Consider the following 19476-nt stretch of genomic DNA (forward strand, 5'->3'; position numbering starts at 1 on the left):
TGAGCAGTTTAGTATCATCTGCAAACTTTGCCACCTCACTTTTTACTCCTTTCTCCAGATCACGTATGAATAATCCAGAATGATATCTGCTACCAACATGTCTTTCCCCTCCATTTTCCACATTCCTCTAATTTTTGGCAGGAAGCACCTGCAGTCTGCCATATTCCAAATAAAAAAGCAGGAATTACATAATTTTGAAGTCTTAAAATGCATCTAATAGGACTGCTTGTGCTTCCAAATTATTGAGGTATGTATCCTTTCTTGAGTTATTTAACACGTTTTTGGTTGATTTTGGCTGAAAATGAATGCTAGACAAGTTTCTCTTGGTGCTGCTGCTCAAAGTAGTTAAAGGTTCACTTTGTTGTAATCATGACCATCAGGTATGAACATTCCAATGGATGCCTACAACACACTGGAACAGAGTTATGCATACACGTGATGGGAGAATGTACACGCTTGATTTTTTGATTATTGCTGAAAAAGTACTTGTGAAGAAAGTACAGGGGCAAAACCTGGCTCCCAGTAAACAAGGGGTTAACTCCAGCTTTATTTTCCTCTTCCATTGGACAAACTCTCAGAGTGCTGTAAAGGCAGAGAGGGATACACAATGCCTCTGGAAAGGCAGGGCTTCAGACTCACTTGGTGAGAGCTGGGTGAGTCCCAGGTTGGGAATCTTTGTTTCGATTTCTGCTGATTGAAGATTTGCTCTTGCTGAACACTCCTGTTAATTACTACAGTTTCATGTCTGCTGAGTCACCCCACCAGCTCTCAGTACTAAAATAGCAAAGCAATGCCCAGAAGCAATCTATTTACTAGTTAATGGATAATCACATTTGGGTTTTTTTCCAGCTGTTTTTAAATACAGAATAGAATATACTATTAAAGGCAGAATATCTGCTTTTAGCCATGCATCTGAGATTAGTATTTGTTCTTAAAACTGTAACACGAATCATCACGTGCTCTACAGTCTTGATTGTGATGAAAGGCTGTCGCTCATATTTGAGTATCAATAGAACTACTTCTAACATCAACTTTTCACCACATTCTAGAAATGACCACAGTATCAAAAGGTCATCTGCCTATGGATATACTGTATTGCAGCAAAAACCCAAGTGACAGTGAGTCAACAAGAACAGCTCACAGGGAAGCAATAAAAAAAAATTACAGACCTCATTTATGTGCATTTTCCCCCCCACCCAACCAGACAGGAATCTAAGCCAACCATTAAACTGAGAAAGTAAAATGATCAATGAAGAATCCTTCAGGAAGTGAGAGTGACAGCCTTCCCACGTGCATTCCTTTCAAAACAAGCATTGGTTATTCATCAAAGAACATCAAATTAAAGTTCAAAGCAGGACTTGTTTTTTAAAGTTAAATGAAGTAATTCCGTTTCCCACAGATGGCTCTATACAAGAGCAGAGAGGCTATTGGTTTCTTAAATCAAATAATCCACCAGGAAAACTAGCAACCCACCAATAAATCCCTGGCTCCTTTTTTAATGTGCAGTTCACTGTGAATTGTTGAAATTTCCATTTCAAGACTTCAGACAAAGCCATTCTGCTGTACTATGCCAACTTCAAAAGAATGGCTTTGTTATTCAAGTTAGATGATTGTTAGTTTTTAAACGATACAAAATCTGTTTTTACCTCATTCAGTTGTAGCTCCAATACACTGACTCTGTTTAAAAGTATTCTGTGATCCTGTTGAATCTCTCTCAATCGGTTTTTCAAATCTTCATTTTCTGCTTCCAGTTCCTGAAACAAAGAAAATTTAGGCGTCTTAACTAATAATTATAATGGTCATTCAGAACACCAATGACTGTTCAACAAAATTCATAACATATCTGTAGCCTCACTTTAGATAAGTTTACAGGTATAATGATTTAAAGTGCCTTCAGAGTCTCCACCACTAGAATGCTTGTCCCTGGATGTACACACACAGTTTTTAATATAATCTCTCTCTGTCCATACTCCAATGCTGACAGCATTTCAAGAGCAACTTTTATCTCCTGGCTGTCAACATATAAAAAACAACTTGTGCTTAAAAAAAAAAAAAAAAAAAAATCTGAAACCCAGCCACTGTGTTTAAAGAATGTAATCTAAAAGACACTTCATCGGCATGAGGCATCATGATAAGTTTTTAACATGCTGTATGCCTGAAGTGCATCGGATGTAACCTTAATCACGTCTATTAAGCCAGAACAAATGCATTCTGTCTTTTATAAATAAAGTGCAATTCTACCAATTAGCATAGTACCCTTTATCAGAATGAGATACATACAGGCTTTCTAAACTAAAATACGTTATTGGCCATTTTAATTTTTTATCCACTAATAAAAGACCATTTTATAAATATTTAAAAGTAAATAAATAAATAAATAAATAAAGGGCCTATTTAAACTGACAAAAGCTAAAAGTTCAGAGTTAAGCTACCATTACAGTAACTTCTCACAATGCACATAGTAAGGTACTTTCACGGTAGGGTTGTTACAATAGGGTATGCATGATTGTCAGTTTTGGGACCTATGATCTCAAGTCATTCTCTTGTATACTAAAATATTTCATAATGGCAGCCTCAGTTTTAAATTGGCTAGTTTCCTTAGTTTAAAAAGTTATCCCCTCTATGTTATTTTACTTTTTTCAAATACTATACTGGCATACTAATAAGCTGAGGAAGGAAATGGCATTGATTATTCTAGCAATTATAGCAAGCAAATTCATTTTCTAGTAAGACACCTACTAATTGTATTTTATTTTATATTTTCCTTAATTCAGTGAAATGCTTAAAAGGTTGAAATAAAAGTTAGCTTATTACACTACCATTTATCAACATTTGAGTGCTCTTTACAGAATCTACCTATTTTAACTAATAAAAGCCTCCGCAGAACATATTGTAAAATAGACACTACATACGACACAGGGCACAAAAGGGAGAAATCGCTTTAAAATGGCCTGCTCACAGTTATCAGGTAGAATTAGTAAGAGTATGTCTCATAAATCATGAGGAAACACTAGGTAAATTTTGTAAGGCTTATTTCTTGCTTTTATAATTTACATTTTCTCTACCATGTAGAGGACTCAATTATAAACCAGTAATTCCCTCACTGTTGCCTCAATCCTGAAAAGCAGTAGACACCTTCATCTCTCACTCTACAGGCAATACGCAACACCTAAGAGAATCAGCATCTACATAAAGAGAAATGTTGTTTAATAGCCCAACCTTAGGCTGTCTGATTGAGCTGATTAGCATGCATTTTAAGTGGAAGACTTTTTTCCCCCCCAATATAATTTTTTAGTCTGATAAAACACTGCCGAGATTTTATCCCTTTTTAAAAGACGGGTAACAGATCACACACTTGCAACATTGCATGTCAGTAATATTGAGAACTGAAATATTGCATTCCTCTTATAGGAATAGACAATATGATTTATAACAAAACCCTAATCTTTAATCAGACTTGTTGATTATCACATAAAATATACAAAGCACAAACCCCTTCCTGCTCTTTTTATTCTGATTTACCTGCATGCTTAGCTGTTCCCTCTGATACTGCTTGAAGTTCACTTCTTGTGCATACAGCTGATTCCGTTTCTGTGACACATTAGTAACCTGTTATTGCAGCATTAAAGCATAAAATAGTAAATTTAAGCAAACTAAACTCATACTCTTTCGCTTTCTGGATACAACATGGAAGCCCAGTGTTTTCCAACTGAGATCAGCATTATACTTCGTTATATATCCCACAGGGAGGCAGTGTTATTACTAGTGCACGCTTACTCTGCTATGCTATATTTCACAGAGGATAAAAATCAGAAATTTGTCAGGCAATCTAATCTATAGAGATAAATTGTGGTAGTCTTATTTCAAATCCCTGAACTAATATGCATATCATTTAAATATCAAGGCCCAGATTGTCATCTACAACCAACAAGCACTGAATGCAGCTGAAGAGGGGTGTCACTTCCGCACCAGTGCCTATGTTTAATTTCAGCTGCTTTGAGCCCACCCTAAACTATGCCAGCAGTCAGAGATCACCATCATGCCATGCCACGTGTCCTTCACCCCAGGCACACACATGTACATTAGTGGCCTAGACAAAAATGTTGTATGAGCTGCTATTGTGGTTTTACGCCGCTGCAGCATTCCCCTGTGCTAGGGAATCTTCCATTAGCTCTCTAACCTGACTGAAGAGGTCTGAGAATCATGCTTCAAATACATTCAGACTGTTCGAGAGCTAAGTTTCAAAATAACCACATACAAATGAAGAAAACCAGCACTTATGCTCACAAAGATGCACAGTATAATGATTTTCTGTTACATGGACCAGGCAATTTTAGTAAATAAAAATCAGGCTCCCGGGCAACATGAAGTACTATTGAGCAAATATTTTTAAAACGTGAGGTTAACATGAGCAGGCATGGGAATGTTTCCCATACTAGTTGTGCTACACTACTGGACTGACAGACAGCAAGTGGGGGGAAATATACAATAGCAACTTTTTTAAAAAGTTTTAGAAAACAGTAATTTAACTAATGAATTACTTTTATTCATTTGCCCACTGGATGGAGTTTAAAGCAGTGTCACCGTTTACTGCACGTTAATAAAAGTTAGAAACCCCAGAAACACCTGGGAGTCACATTCAGTATAAGCATTTCAGCATTAGCCACAAAGGATCATTTAGATGGAACAAACACTTAAGAGGAAATATTACGGAGGATGGATTTAGAATAGAACTTTGATTCCCCCAGTGTCTTTCACAAACTTTGTGGCAGGGCAGTAATAGTGTACAAACAGCCACCACTGTGCTCACCAATAGCTCATATGCAGCTCAGGACAACAGAAAAGGTTTTATTGACAAAGAATTTGGCCAGAACAACATTCATTCTGAGAAGTACTGTATCATAATAAGGTGTTCTTTCTAGGCAGTCATCAGACATGGGTAAAGAGGACACGGGGTCAACATCTTGCCAGAATGAAACCTTTACAAGCATACAACATGCAGTGTCCATAATGCTTATGAACATATGAGCTTCCTCAGTGACAGATATTTAGTGAGACATTTAGCATAGGGAAAAAAAAAAAAAAAAGTCTTACCTTATATTCCGGCTGTCCTTTCTTCATAAGGTCCTTTGCTAAAAAGCAACAAAAGTTAGGTTTTTAAACACACACACACACACACACACACACTTAATTCAAGCTAGACATTGATTTAACAGTAATATTAGAGGAAATATTTAATTACCAATTTGTTAACTGAAAGAATAATCACAAATCCAAATAGTTTTACTATTGGTAAGATTGAATGTTTCTCATTATCATTGATAAAGCTATACCAATTTCAAGAGCGATCTAAACAACTAGTCTTGTTTAAAATGTATCATTTCAATTTTTGATTATTTTCCAAATGTATAACATTTACATCATATACAGTGTTAGCTTTTGTAACATTACAACGGAGTATCCCAGGATTAGATAAATTTAAATGTTCCCATTCTAAATAGAAGTGACAGTCTGTCCTCCAAGGTTAGCATGCCGTATACTGTGATAATATCACATCCTTATGTTTAATAAACTTATTTCCAAAAAGACATTGTCCACAAAATGTAATTCAGGTATTTTTTTTTTTTTTTTTAAAACACAATGCTTATATTAATACTGTCTGCCCACTCAAGAGCCAACACTCCCTGTAAGAGGAATAATAAGCATGAAAACAAAAAACCCAGAAGGAAAGAAGAGAAATCTCTCCCAAATACAGGAATGCTTTTCATACCTTTGCTGGAATCCTCAATGGCAGTCTTTATTAGGGCCAAAATGTCAATATTGTCACCAATTCTGGCATAGTAAGAACAGTCATGACCAAGGGCATCAACCAAACTAACATCTGCACCATTTTTGAGCAAAACTTCGACCGCATCCTTGCAGCCATATTCACAGCCTAACATTAGAGCAGTCCTGGGGGCAGGGAGAAAGACCACACACACACACCAGACACGTAAGGAGACAATATTTGCAATGGACAGCTTACTTAAAGCAGTAATCACTACTTTTTTGTAAACTCAATTATAGAAGCCTGTGCTTAGAGAAAGAACCTTTCCTCAATGCATCTTCATGTAATTGGATTTTTCTATTTAACCAATACATGAAGTATTATTTTACTAAAACCACTGAGCTAAAATGCTTTATTCACAGAGAAAATTAAAGTAAACCCAAGTCTTATTCTCCTCAAGAGACTCGTGATTTTCAAAACATAGGTTTATTATCCCATCCTTCATTTCAAGTTTTACTAAGAAGTTCAGCATAGAAGTTACAAATACCATAGAAAAAAAAGGTATCAAAAAAGAGTCACACAAAAAACCTCAGACCAAATTCTGAAGGTGCCTGGAAACATGTAATCCCACCCAAACAAGTGCATATGCACCTTTCAAAAGTATTGTTGCAAGCTCCCATATTCTACTCAAGACAAGCCCACCCCTCAGCATAGTGTATTTATAATCCAAGCAGAAAAAGTGGCTGTGCATGAAACTCAGAACACATGTGTAAATGCACAAGGTAAGAATTACAAGAGTAAAAATTACTAAGTCACTTAGGAGTAGGATGACCAGATAGCAAGTGTGAAAAATCGAGGATTGGGGGAGGAGGGGGGGGGTAATAGGTACCTATATAAGAAAAAGCCCCAAATATTGGGATTGTCCCTACAAAATCAGGACATCTGATCACTCTACTTATGAGCCTTAATGGGATTTGGGTGCTTTTAAAAATGTGACTTGGGGAGGAGCAGCAGACAGGCAACACAGGGCACCGTGAAGGGATATGTTGTGAAGATGAATTTTTTCACAAGTGCCTGAGTTCAGAGAAGAGGTAATCCCTTTCACTTGGGTCTTTCAGCTGTCAACTCTACTTCTCTCCAGTTCACTATAAGCACCAGTTTACATTCTCTACACAAGTCAACAGTCTTTCAGCTGCATAAGCCAGGAATACGTACAATGAAAAATAGAAGATTGTTATGGAAATTATGGACTTTGTTTGTGGAAATAGGCATTTTGTGAATGCGGTCTCATTTATATTACTTGAATTGGCTAATCAACATTTGAAGTAAGTCTTAATTTAGTATATTTTTCAGCTGTACAGCTTAACAAGTTTATTTTACAACTTGAAAGCCTGAAAGCTGAGAGAGCCCTGTTGTTTAAGAATACAAATACATTGCCAACATATCCCAATGGAATGTATTACCTGTTTTGTTTGTCTCTGGCATTCACATCAGCTCCCCTGTCAATCAGAAGCTGACATACTGTTGGACGACACATCTGAGTGGCCAGCACTAGGGGTGTCCTCCCATCCTGGAAAACAGGAAAAGTTGGGAAAGGGCACAGTCTCAAAGAGGGAAAAAACAAACACATAGCATTCCATTAGATTCCGAAGAGAAGGAAGGATAGCAATAACTAGTGACTTACTCCATCTTTGGCATTCACTGAGGCACCATGATCACACAGTAGCTGAATACTAGAGGAACAGTCTGACATAGCTTTTGGGAACAAAGAAAAGAAAGAGCGGTTTAAGTGTCTGAGGACAGCCTTCCATGGAGTCCCAAGTACGCCTACGATTCCACTTTTAAGCCTTCATCTGCTAAGCTCCACTGTGCAGCCACCATTCCTCCAGCTCAGCAGGACCAGAAAGGAATCAAACTTGTTGCTGTCTTTTAATTTGCCACAGGAGTTGCTGACCAGAATGAGGCACTCCCCCATATACACTCCTTACCATGAGCTAAGTGCTCCTTGAATGCTGCTCGCAGCCTATGGAGCAAGATACTTAGAATCAAACCCAAACGAGATGCTCGTATTTTATTCTATGCTGGACAACACATAACTATAGAACAGAGGTAGGCAACCTATGGCACGCGTGCTGAAGGCGGCACACGAGCTGATTTTCAGTGGCACTCACACTGTCTGGCCTGGCCACCGGTCCAGGGGGCTCTGCATTTTAATTTAATTTAATTTTAAATGAAGCTTCTTAAACATTTTAAAAACCTTATTTACTTTACATACAGTAGTTTAGGTATACATTATAGACGTATAGACAGAGACCTTCTAAAAACGTTAAAATGTATGACTGGCACACGAAACCTTAAATTAGAGTGAATAAATGAAGACTCGGCACACCACTGCTGAAAGGTTGCCGACCCCTGCTATAGAATATGAATTCAATAATTGACTATTTTGATCATAGTGCTGTGCTTTTGAATTGACTCTAAGGGTGACAGCTATATTCTTCAGCATACATCTAAAAGTTTACTGTGCAAGAAAAGTTCACCAGCAGGAACAAACATTCCTGTACTAAAATTCTAAACAACTGGCCTTAGCCTTATGCTGGAGGTGGCAACTTAATTAGAAAGCAGTGTCATTTGGTGGCATATCTGTGCAAGATCCCTCCAGAATACCATAACACAGCTTCCAGCGTCCAATACACTGTTTCTGAGGAAAGTCAAATTCAACACACACAACGAAGAGTGTCTTATGCTTTAGGATTCAGTGAACTCTGGTGTTATGCTCTCGAAAGCACGTGGAATTTGCAATGAACACAAAATCATAGTCCAAAATGTTAAGGAGGGGCACAGAGTTTTGGAAAGATTTAGACTGATCGAGACTAAACTATCTAAAGTTATGTCTACACTACACAGCTTTTAGTAACACAGCTATGCTGCTGTTTGTCAGCAGGAGAGAGCTCTCCCACCGACAAAAAAAATCTTTCACCCCCAACGAGCGGGGGTAGCGTTGTTGGCAGGAGAGCGGTCCTGTCAACAATGCACTGTCCAAACTGGCGCTTTTCCTTGACAAAAATAAATAAATAAATAAAAATCACCCACCCAAAAGAGAAGTTAACACCTCTAAACGACAAAAGTTTTGTTGTTCACTTGCCATTGTAGACAAAGCCTTAGTCTACTAACATCTTACACCAGTGTTCAGAGCATCGTCTTTTGCCATATTGTAAAATTTCAGTGAAAAACTCATTTGTTGTATGCAGTTTTCTAATGTCTTTTGTTCTTGTTTCTAAACTGATTGATGACCTGTCAAAGGCACATTTTCCTCTATGAGGACAAAGTCTACGGACAAAGTTTTAAGCAGCAGCCATTTGGGTAAGAGTGCAAAACCTCATCTAAAAATAGGTCTTTAGCAATAATCCACTTCCTCACACTGATCTAAAAATGAATAAAATTTTCTCAAGCCCCACTCCCTCTGCCCCCACAGGTCACAGATACACTTTTAGCTTAGAAGCAGGAGATTTTTCAACCAAAGAGTTTCTCTCAAAATTTTAGGCACCTGAAAACAGAACTCATGTATGAGTGCTTCTCAACACTATAGATATTAGCTGAGTGACATAAGAAAAATTTTTCAGATAAATATTTTCTACCACAGGTTTAATAAGATCAATTGAAGGGGAAAAAATAAACTATGCCAATTTCTTCTACAGTAGATACATTATGATAGAGTATCCTTCTCAGTGAGAAATACAATTTAAAGGAGAACCTTTTAAAACGGACTGAAATAAAGAGCTTCATGCAGCAGTTCCTGGAATGGCAAACACACTGCTTACCGGCATCATGAAGAGCAGTTCTACCATGAAGATCCAGATTTTCAGTTGGACAATTGTACTGTTAAAAGAATAATCCTTAATTACTAGATATGTATCAATTAAAATTTAGTTCCAATATTTATAATGCACAAGTCACTCAGGCTTACAAGTAAAAACTAGAAATCATTGAACTAGAAAGATTTAAACAAGGGCTGTTGATTAATCGCAGTTAACTCACGCGATTAACTCAAAAATTAATCGATTATTTGCAGTTGTAATCGCACTGTTAAATGGTAGAATAGAGTGTTCCCTCATTTTTTATGTCCATGTGCGGAATGAATTTTGTTATGTGCACCAACGCAGAATATTGGTTCACATAACAAAAGTCATGTGGTGGGGGTGGGGCTGAGAGTTCAGAGTGTGGGAGGGGGCTCAGGGTTGGATGCAGGGAGTGAGTGCCCCAGCTAATGTAAAACTTTAGAGCATACAAGTCCACTCAGTCCTACTTCTTATCCAGCCAATCGCTAAGAGAAACAAGTTTGTTTACATTTACAGGAGATAATGCTGCCCACTTCTTATTTACGTCACCTGAAAAAGTGAGAACAGCATTCACATGGTACTTCTGTAGCCAGCATTGCAAGGTATTTACGTGCCAATGTGCTAAAGATTCACATAATCAAAAGTGGAATTTAGGGGCAGGTGCAATACCACAAACTACTTTAAATTTTGTTTTTAAACAAACTATGAAATTAACAGCATCTCTTGAAGAACACATACTTCCCTTTTATGTCTAAATGTAAAATGTGGCACAAAGATTGATTTACTGTCTTCAATACCTGTAATAACTTTTGCAAACAAAGAGAATGTCCATATTTTGCAGCAAGATGCAACGCATTTCTCCCTATGGATTAAATATACATAAAAGCATTAAATTGGGAACTACAGTAGGACTACCAGTATGAACATGCAATAAAATATACCATGAAGACATTTAATATGTTTCCCTTGTATCCAGATACTTCACTATTCATAATGCAATATTGTAATTTATAAGGAACAAGAAATTTGACAGATAAAATAACCAAATTTTTGTTTATTTCTTCTTTTCACCACCTTCTTAGTTTTCATATGCCCACATTTCTCACTACTAAATTCAGAACCTTAATAGAACTTCAAGGTTATGTAAGTCGCATGAGATTTCTAGACTGGTTTCTAGACTGGAGGAAAGGCAATTCAGAGAAGCATCTACATGGTTTTACATACTACTCAGAATCAAAACCTTTTGAAATTCTCCCAGCACTTTTTCCAAACTCCATAAACCATGCTGTTCCCATACATATTTTAAATTTTATGTATTAAGATTTACTTAGCTAGAATAGCAAATGTAGACAAGTCCATATTCAGAGGAGCCAGAGTACTTAATCATTTAAACTCTTGAGTTGAACTTTTCCATTCCCTGGTAATTTGTTCAATTCGGAGAACCTACACTATATCCAACACAGAATCAGACAGTCTGAAGCACGTTCTCTATGCCATGTTTCTAGCCATGAGGAACCAAAGAATTTCAAGCAGATATTCAACACGTGCTCAAGTCTGCATCTATTTTAGTCTGTTCCATACTACAGGACAAGTTATAAGCATTTAATGTAGATTTTGTTTTGGGATAGAAATCAGACCTATGCCAAGTGTTTTTGAAAATGTCACCCTTAAACTTTAATGAAACATACCTGCAGCATCACTGGCTACGATATCAACCCCATGTACAAGAATGGTATTCAAACAATCCAGGTTTCCTTTCGATGCTACAACATGAAATCTAACCAAAAAAAAAAAAAAAGATATTATGCATTTCTTGGCTTAGACTAGTTTTGCATGGAAGAAGAAAAAGAAAAAAAAGGGTAACAGAGGCAGAGTTCACAATAAATAATAATAATAATAATAATAATAATAAAAAACAGTTGTACAGTGAAGTGTTACGTAGGTTAAAACCAGATTTCACTCATGTAGTTAGAGCTTGGAAATTCTAGTGTTGTATGTAGCATGTCCTGACCCAATTAAAAGGGGGGGAGAGGCGGAAGAAGGCGGGGAGAGAAGGAAGCATTTCTTTCAATAAAACCGGTACACTACACTACTTTTGTGCCTGTGTCAGAGAATGAGTAAAATCATCGATAAGCTTTCCCTTTCCAAATCATGATTCAAATTTACTAGGACTAAGCATTAGCATAGTCAAAGCAATGCTACTTCTATCACTTCCGTCGGAAATTGTAGCCGCCTGGATTTCTGTTAACGTTTGTGAACGTACCTTGAGGAAGGATGGTCAAGCTGACTGTTCTAAGAACCAGCTCAAACGTCTCCTATCAATCCAAATTTTAAAGATGGAGGATAACTTCTGGTAAAGAGCAATTCCTCATCCTCCTCTCTCCTTTACCTTTCCTCCCCACAAAATCTAACAGTTCCCTCTATATTTATTGTCTAGTTCCTTGCTTTTCAATTGGCTGCATCTCACACTCTGATCAACCCCAGCTCCAGTTTTATTTGTGTATTTGCTAATGCATTCTGGGATTTGATAAGTACAGTAAAGATACGGGTAGCATTAGGGCCCCAAAAGTAGTGCTGCTGGATCCCACTATTTTTAATGCTGAGGGGGCTGCAGAAAGATAGGGTACTCCAGAGGCTTGGAAATTCCCTCAAAAGGCTATTAAGGATGCTTCAATCCAGAGGAGCTATTGGGTTTGGTCCACCTATTACAACCATGGTTGTAGTTCAGTTTGTAACCAGAATCCCTCCTATTTCAGACAGGATGATACAAGATGACTCAAAAACCTGAAATGGTTAGCAGAATCAGGCAGATAGCCAAAGATTACACTGATATTATTAAGTTTGATGGCTATAGGAATGTTCCACCCAAACATACATATTTCTTTTACCTATTATTATCTACCACAAATCATACAGTATTAATGCCGTTGAACTACCTAGAAATACAGTCTCAACACCGGTAATTTGAGACAAAATGGTTGGCAGTAATATCTGGAGAATGCTTTTCAAATCTTTTTTAGTTTAGTTTTGATGATTCTAAAAATACTAACTGTATTTTCCTATAACATCCATTATGAAAAGAATTAAATTAGCAAACCCAAAAGGGGTTTAGGAAACATTTTAGATGACACACGGTAGGGATTTGTTTAGATTTAGGGGGAAGGTGTTCGTTTTAAAGAAATTTAAGATAAATTACTCCATATACGATTACATACAAACAAGAAAAGCCAGTTACATATATAGATTCAGTTTGTGCAATGGGAAAGAATTAAAAGTGACAGCCAGCCACTGCTGGACTGGCTAGATCTCTTACTTTTGGCTTCATGGGCAAGCCTCTATCATGCTGTGGACTCTTGAATTCATGGACTCAACCCCTGGATCAAAGATTTATGTTGAGTAGGTTTTCCTGATCTTTCCCCATCCTCCTGCTTTCAGATCTCTTTTCAAGTCTCCCTCTCGCTATACTGTAGAGTACTCCACTCTTACCTAATCAATCCCCTACAAGCCCCTCAACCACTCACAGTGCCCAATATAACTTCCTTCAGATTATCACCATCTCAATTTTGCTACCCGAGGCTCTACTGATTTGCACCTTTTTGCCTTTCCAGTTCACACAATAGACTTCACACATCTCTTCGAGGGGCGGATGTCAAGGAGTATGCATTCCTATTTCCCCAGTACTGCTAAATGAACCTGACTAACAGGAGGTTGACAGCCCTCAGAGCAACGGTATGTGACTAGATGAAGTGTGAATTTCTATCTAGGATGGTACAGTGGGGAGCTTATTTTAGTAAAGTATGGAATTTGTGTACACTCTTCTTTTGCTTAAAATCTTCTACCTCTAATAGATATGTAATTCTGGAACGCTAGTTCTGTAATCTGCTGTTTGTTTCAGATGGGGAAGAGTAATACACAGCATCAGTAAGCATGTGATATAATGAAGAAAGATTTACAGTCTAAACAGATTTCACTACTTGTGCCATCATCCTCCACTACATTCTTGGGAATTACTTACGCGGATCTCCCTTCCACATCCAGTTTAGTAGGATTGACTCCCTTTTTGGCAAGGATAGATGAAATTTTTTCCACATCTCCCCTTTCAGCTGCTTTCATCAACCGATCATCATATTTGTTCCAATCTGTATGCAGCTGCATAAAGACAGAAGTAAAAAAACCATCACCACAAGTGAGTTAACTGCATAATGTGAACCCATTAAGTTTACCATCATAAAAATAATTAATCTCAATTTGCTCCTATTCCCAGGCAAGAAATCTTCATTAAATTACAGTTTAATTTGTCAATATCTTTTACAGACACAGAGCAGCATGTATACTTAAAAACCCTACCAAAGACACCACGCTCCTGCACACAGTTCTCCCACTGGGGAAAGCATAAGAGAAAAACCATGCAGCAGATGTGTAGACAACACTGCTTAATTCACTAAAGGAAGATGCCCACATCCTACAGTGATGAGAACACAAGAACTATATAGAATATAATATCACATACTTAAGGGGAAAAATCCCCTTAGAACTCTGTAGGCTTCTCTAAAGACCCATGTGCTATGAAGTCCAGAAACAAAACAAAAAAAGTTTGCATTAAAAGCATAAAATCCAATATGAACGTATGAAAACAACCATAGGGCATAAGGTTAAAGAATCGTAACTCTGCCTCTGCCAACTTTCCAGCCTGCATGCTGCATTCTTCTTAAGTGCAAGATGAAGACATTTTACTGAAGGATATCTGATAAGTACAAAGTTTGCAGCCAGAAGCTATCAACATCCTAAATTCACTTTAGGGTTTGACTCCACACACAAACTACAGAGACCACATCTTTGATTTTGCATACACATCTAGGATATGAAATCAACCTAATACGACTCAGCACAGTGAGGATGCAAATTTAGTAGCATTTGGACCAGCTCTTAATAGGTTAGTGCCCCAGAAAAGTTAGCTAAGATTCCATGCCACGTCTCAAATCAGGAGACTAGTTTTACATTTGAAAAAAATACATATATGGGGGTAGTCACATAAGGATTTTGCAATGGGGTGGAGGGGCCATATGAAAGTTTACATACCTATTGCCATCTTTATGAAGGAGTGACTTCCATGATAACAAAAACTTCACACAAGAGCCATACCACACAGCAGAGCAGTTAATTACAGGTTGATGAGTCTGTGTTCTGGGCTAACTATGAACAAACACCTCTGAGTGCATCTTTCTTTATTATTATCCAATTTTTATGCTGCAGCAGAGTCCTAGAAGCCTAAGCCAAGTTGGGGCCCCACTCAACTAACGTGTGGTAAACACCAGTCCCCTGTCCAAAAGAGCTTACAAATGAAGAGACAAAACATAACAAGTGGATGAAATGTAACTGGGCAGCAGGAAGGAGTAACCAAAATAAACTGTTTCAGCACAGAATATTCGCAGTAGTAAAATTACAACTTGCCACCTCTATCTAGACATTTTCAAATACAGGTTTCTGTATAGCAGCCAAGAGGGTTAATGAGGACCATTGAGGATAGAGTGGTGTCTATAGATTTTGATTGGGAGACTTACAAGAAAGGAGTGTGCAGAAAAAAGTGCAATGGGGTATATCTAAACTAAATTTAATTTATGATCCTTATGCGTAGGATATCAAGTGACTAGAAGAGAGCAATGTGATTGGCAAAATACTCCAACTGCTGCCAATTTGGCATTCAGCATTATGTAAAATAAGTGTAGCCAATTTGACTCCAAATTCATCTTTAGTTTAACCTGGTGCAAATTCCGTTAACGTAAGTGGCTGTTATATCCGCTTATTCCATGGCGGAAACTCACCACAGGACTGCAAGGAAGTGGTGCTGGCATAAGTAGCTGCTTTTATCTTACACACTTCCAAGTTGTTTCCTGGCACACTCCTCTCCTGCACCGTGGAGAAGTAACTTATACTTGCAATATACACAACTGAATGCCCAACTGACACTATTTTGTCCCTTATACCCACAAACTCAATTTATGGGCAACTTACACCTCCAACACACATTTACTTCAGCACCAAGATTCCCATCTGAGTTCCATTCCTTGTTGAATTTGGCCAATTAAAACACAAAAGTAATGGCTGAACTATAGAAGAACCAGCTACTTAACTTTCTAATTTCACAATGAAAAGCTGATGCTGGAAACAAACAAGAGAAGATCAGGTTCCCTGTGCAGCTCTCTCCTATTAACAGTGCAGATATTTTAGCTTTCCTCAAGCAGTTTGAAAATGAGGAAGTTCACGGAGTTGTTTCAAATTGCCTGCAAAATCATGCAGATTTTGTAAAGGCGGCATACATCATTTTTAATAACTAAGTAATTCACCCACCAATACTAGTCAGACAACACTCATCTAAACCAAAACACACAAAACACCCAAGCCAATCCAACAAATTTAGAGATTCAGCACACTTGGTCTAAGAGATCTGACAAGCCAAAACATATTAGGAGTCTATCCTAATAAGTGAAACCCACTTCCATTTCTGACCTATATGCCTCCAAATCACTTTATCCAAATTGCCCTTTTCATTCCAGAAAAATTCCACTTTGAGCTAAAATCCTGGATGCAACATTTCAAACTGATCAGTGAAGTTGCTGGCAGAAGGAGGTGGTGAGAGGCCAAAAAAATCAGGATTGTAATGGAATGTTAGCTGCAAGTTTGGTTCCGTAGCGACTAGCTCCTCTATGTAATTCACTAAAAAACAACAACAAGCTATTTCCAGCTGCTGCAGGTCACTGAATACAAGTTTTAAAGTTCTTGATTTAGTGAGAACCAAATCTACCAAACCAGCATTCAGCAAACCTAACAAATTTCCAAAGAAAAGAGGCTGAATCATTTTTGTGTTTGATAAAAACATTGCAAACTGATATTGTTAATGTAACATTTAAATTTATGCACTGCAAGAAATAGATTTTGTTCCAGTCTTAAATTGTCAAAAACATCAATCTACGATTTCTGGATCTTTAAGCAGGAGAGCCTGGTCAGTCTTTATATGGACATGAAGGAAGGAAAACAAGAAAAAAAAGGTACATAAAATAAGAATACAGATTCATGTAAAAAATGTTTTTAAAAAAATCAAGTTAAGTCTTGGGCAGAAAAAAACACACTGTTAGAATTCTAAAAACTTTGCCTCATTAGGGAACATTGGTTTTTCCAAGTGTGTTTAATAAAGTCGCGTATAGATAATCCATACAAGACGACAGCTGTCTCTAGTAACCTCTTTAGCAATAGCAATACTTGTGTGCTGTAGCAGGGTCTCATTTTGCTATTTGAAGAAGTGACTTTTATTCTGCAGAATGCCTTATACAGTGGAGCTGCAAACAGGATTGGAACCTCTATTCTGTATTGTAATGGATCTCTCTTTTACTAAACGTCCTACCAACAACAGGTACTATTAGTACATTAAGGACCAAATAAGTAGAAGTAAACAACTGTCAAAGTGAAGTGTGTTGTGTAATGCGTTCACACCCTTGCTTTTGTTGTTCATTGACTTGTCAATTAAAATCTATTTTGGAATTTCTCTCCCAGTCCACCCAAATTAGCTAAATTTTACTGTATTACAACACCTTTGCCTTTTTGGTGTTCAGCTAAAGCCAGTCACTGCTTCCATACTAAACCCGCAAGTGCACTAGTCCTGGAGAGGATAAGTTGTTTTGCTCTGAAAACTGGCAATTTTTCTTGTCACTCTAAATTTCTTTGTATGTGTAAGTTTATATACTTTAAAAACTACATATGGAGCATCCTCTTGCTGCCTCTAAATACTCTAATACAGTGAAAAAAGAACAGGAGTACTTGTGTTAGAGACTAACAAATTTATTAGAGCATAAGCTTTCGTGGACTACAGCCCACTTCTTCGGATGCATCCGTGGGCTGTAGTCCAAGTGGGCTGTAGTCCACGAAAGCTTATGCTCTAATAAATTTGTTAGTCTCTAAGGTGCCACAAGTACTCCTGTTCTTTCTGTGGATACAGACTAACACGGCTGCTACTCTGAAATCTAATACAGTGGTTTTCAACTTGTGGTCCGCAGACCCCCAGGGGACTGCAAACGATGTCTAAGATTTCCAAAGGGGTCAAACCTCCATTTGATGTTTTTTAGCAGTCCACAAATGAAAAAAGGCTGAAAACCACTGCTCTAATATATTCAGTGTGTTAGGTTCAAAAGGAATTCAATAAAATGTTTTGCACGCAGACAGATACTTTAAATTGTCAAAGATCTTCAGGCTTAACCTTCAAGCTCTTACATCTAAGTGTGAACAAATTCAAACACCTCAATAAAACTCCTTTTAAAGTGAGAAAAATACTCCAGATGAAACCACTACTATGTTACGTCGTTATACCCATAATTAAGATCTTCACAAATTTAGAATGATTAGTATAAAAAAAAGTTTAGTATCAAGTCCTAAGAAAACAATGTACAATATAAAGGTTAGTGACTTCTGCACAGATTATTTTCAATTATGTCAAATTACTATGGTCCACTAAACCAAGTAATTGTCAATTAAGAAGTGGTTCACAGCACTGTTTATTTTAGCCTTTTTATAGTAGAAACTGCCAACAAGAAACAAACACTATTATAGTGGCTAGAGACGTAAATGATGCTAAATAAAAAGTAAGGAACAGCTTGAATATTTACAAAATTTAAACTGGTGCAGAAAGGGTTACTAAAAAAACCCTCTCTTCCATTAATAAGAAATACAAGATACCTACTGTGTTTCTAGCAGCACAGGAAAACCAACAACTCATCATAGAACTTGCGACTCCTTGTTGTCAGCAACAAATAATTTACCTCACATTCAGTTACAAACTGCTGCAGTTTACAAGGCAAGCCCCCAACCAGAGGTCAAAACAGGCTGCTCTAAGCAATATACTATTCTTTCTGCCCTGCATTCATTTTGTTCCATCCTTCGCTTAGCTTGGATCCCCAACTATATTTTCTCCATCTTCAGGATCTTCTTCAGACTTCATAACTCTTACAAAAATAAGTCTTTTCCCTTAAAGACTGCCCAGGGACAGCCTAAGACAGGTACAGGAGGAGTTCCTTCTTTTGTACTGACTGCTTAGGCTGTCCCTTTCTGGCACTTCACATGAAAACCCTACATACAGCTTTTGTTTCCGCAGCCTCCGTGCTGCAGCACAGACTGCCACAGTGACGGACTCGCAGTAATATTCCCCAGATCTGAAATATCCTGTAAACAATATGCAGACAGTCTCACAACAGCCCAGTTCTATTTTTTGATTGTCCAGTACTTGATAGCTGAGTGATAGAAAGGAATAGCTAATAATACATTTTATGCATGCTCATCCTGTGAGTAATACATTTTATGCTTATGGGTAGCAAATGAGAAGCACGTGTGAAACTACCACCATGGGGCCACATTTTGCAGATGTGCAAACGTTCACCTTAAAGAAACAAACATGTTAGTCAAATTAACTTTTGACCGACACTATATGAGGGTCACCGTTATCACTGTTAAACAGGATGTTACAAATAATGGCAGGAACAGATTTAGCTATTCCACCAAACAACACTGAAAGCTGGAATCAGCTTTATGATCATCTGACTTTAGACAAAGTTATGACTCCATAGAATCACCCAGTCTGTGTTCTATTTTGACAAAAATGTGTCCGATTTTAATTTAGAAAAAGCACATGCCTTTGCTTTAAAAAAAATTCTCCTTTTACAAGTATGAATCCCATTCTGAATACAACCAGGTTTCAGCTTACCGCTGCTGCCAGTCTGTCTCCCCAACACGTGAAATGAGAGGAGCCACAGAGGCTGTCAAACCATTAAATAGACAGTGTAATGATTAACAGTACTGAAGATGTAGGGTCCTCTTTCACACATTTTA

The 19476-nt window shown here is 37.6% G+C and overlaps 1 protein-coding gene across 2 annotated transcripts in view; it reads right to left on the reverse strand.

The window, feature by feature from the left end:
* The window catches only part of UACA (uveal autoantigen with coiled-coil domains and ankyrin repeats), a 34638-nt gene extending 15812 nt beyond the window's left edge, over positions 1 to 18826 (reverse strand). The window contains exons 1-11 of one of the 2 annotated variants that reach the window (XM_034783422.1): positions 18335 to 18826; positions 13622 to 13755; positions 11295 to 11383; positions 10404 to 10468; positions 9589 to 9646; positions 7452 to 7522; positions 7231 to 7337; positions 5771 to 5952; positions 5095 to 5132; positions 3523 to 3591; positions 1647 to 1754 (exon numbers count right to left, since the gene is read on the reverse strand). In XM_034783422.1, the coding sequence (XP_034639313.1) occupies positions 1647 to 1754; positions 3523 to 3591; positions 5095 to 5132; positions 5771 to 5952; positions 7231 to 7337; positions 7452 to 7522; positions 9589 to 9646; positions 10404 to 10468; positions 11295 to 11383; positions 13622 to 13755; positions 18335 to 18373 (960 nt within the window). In that variant the 5' untranslated portion in view covers positions 18374 to 18826. Of the gene's footprint in view, positions 1 to 1646; positions 1755 to 3522; positions 3610 to 5094; positions 5133 to 5770; positions 5953 to 7230; positions 7338 to 7451; positions 7523 to 9588; positions 9647 to 10403; positions 10469 to 11294; positions 11384 to 13621; positions 13756 to 13953; positions 14083 to 18334 lie in introns of those variants that run through there. The other variant, XM_034783421.1, reaches the window with a different exon arrangement.
* Positions 18827 to 19476: the final 650 nt, after the last annotated feature.

Source organism: Trachemys scripta, chromosome 10 (assembly GCF_013100865.1).
Source record: "Trachemys scripta elegans isolate TJP31775 chromosome 10, CAS_Tse_1.0, whole genome shotgun sequence".
NCBI classification, from domain to species: Eukaryota; Metazoa; Chordata; order Testudines; family Emydidae; genus Trachemys; species Trachemys scripta.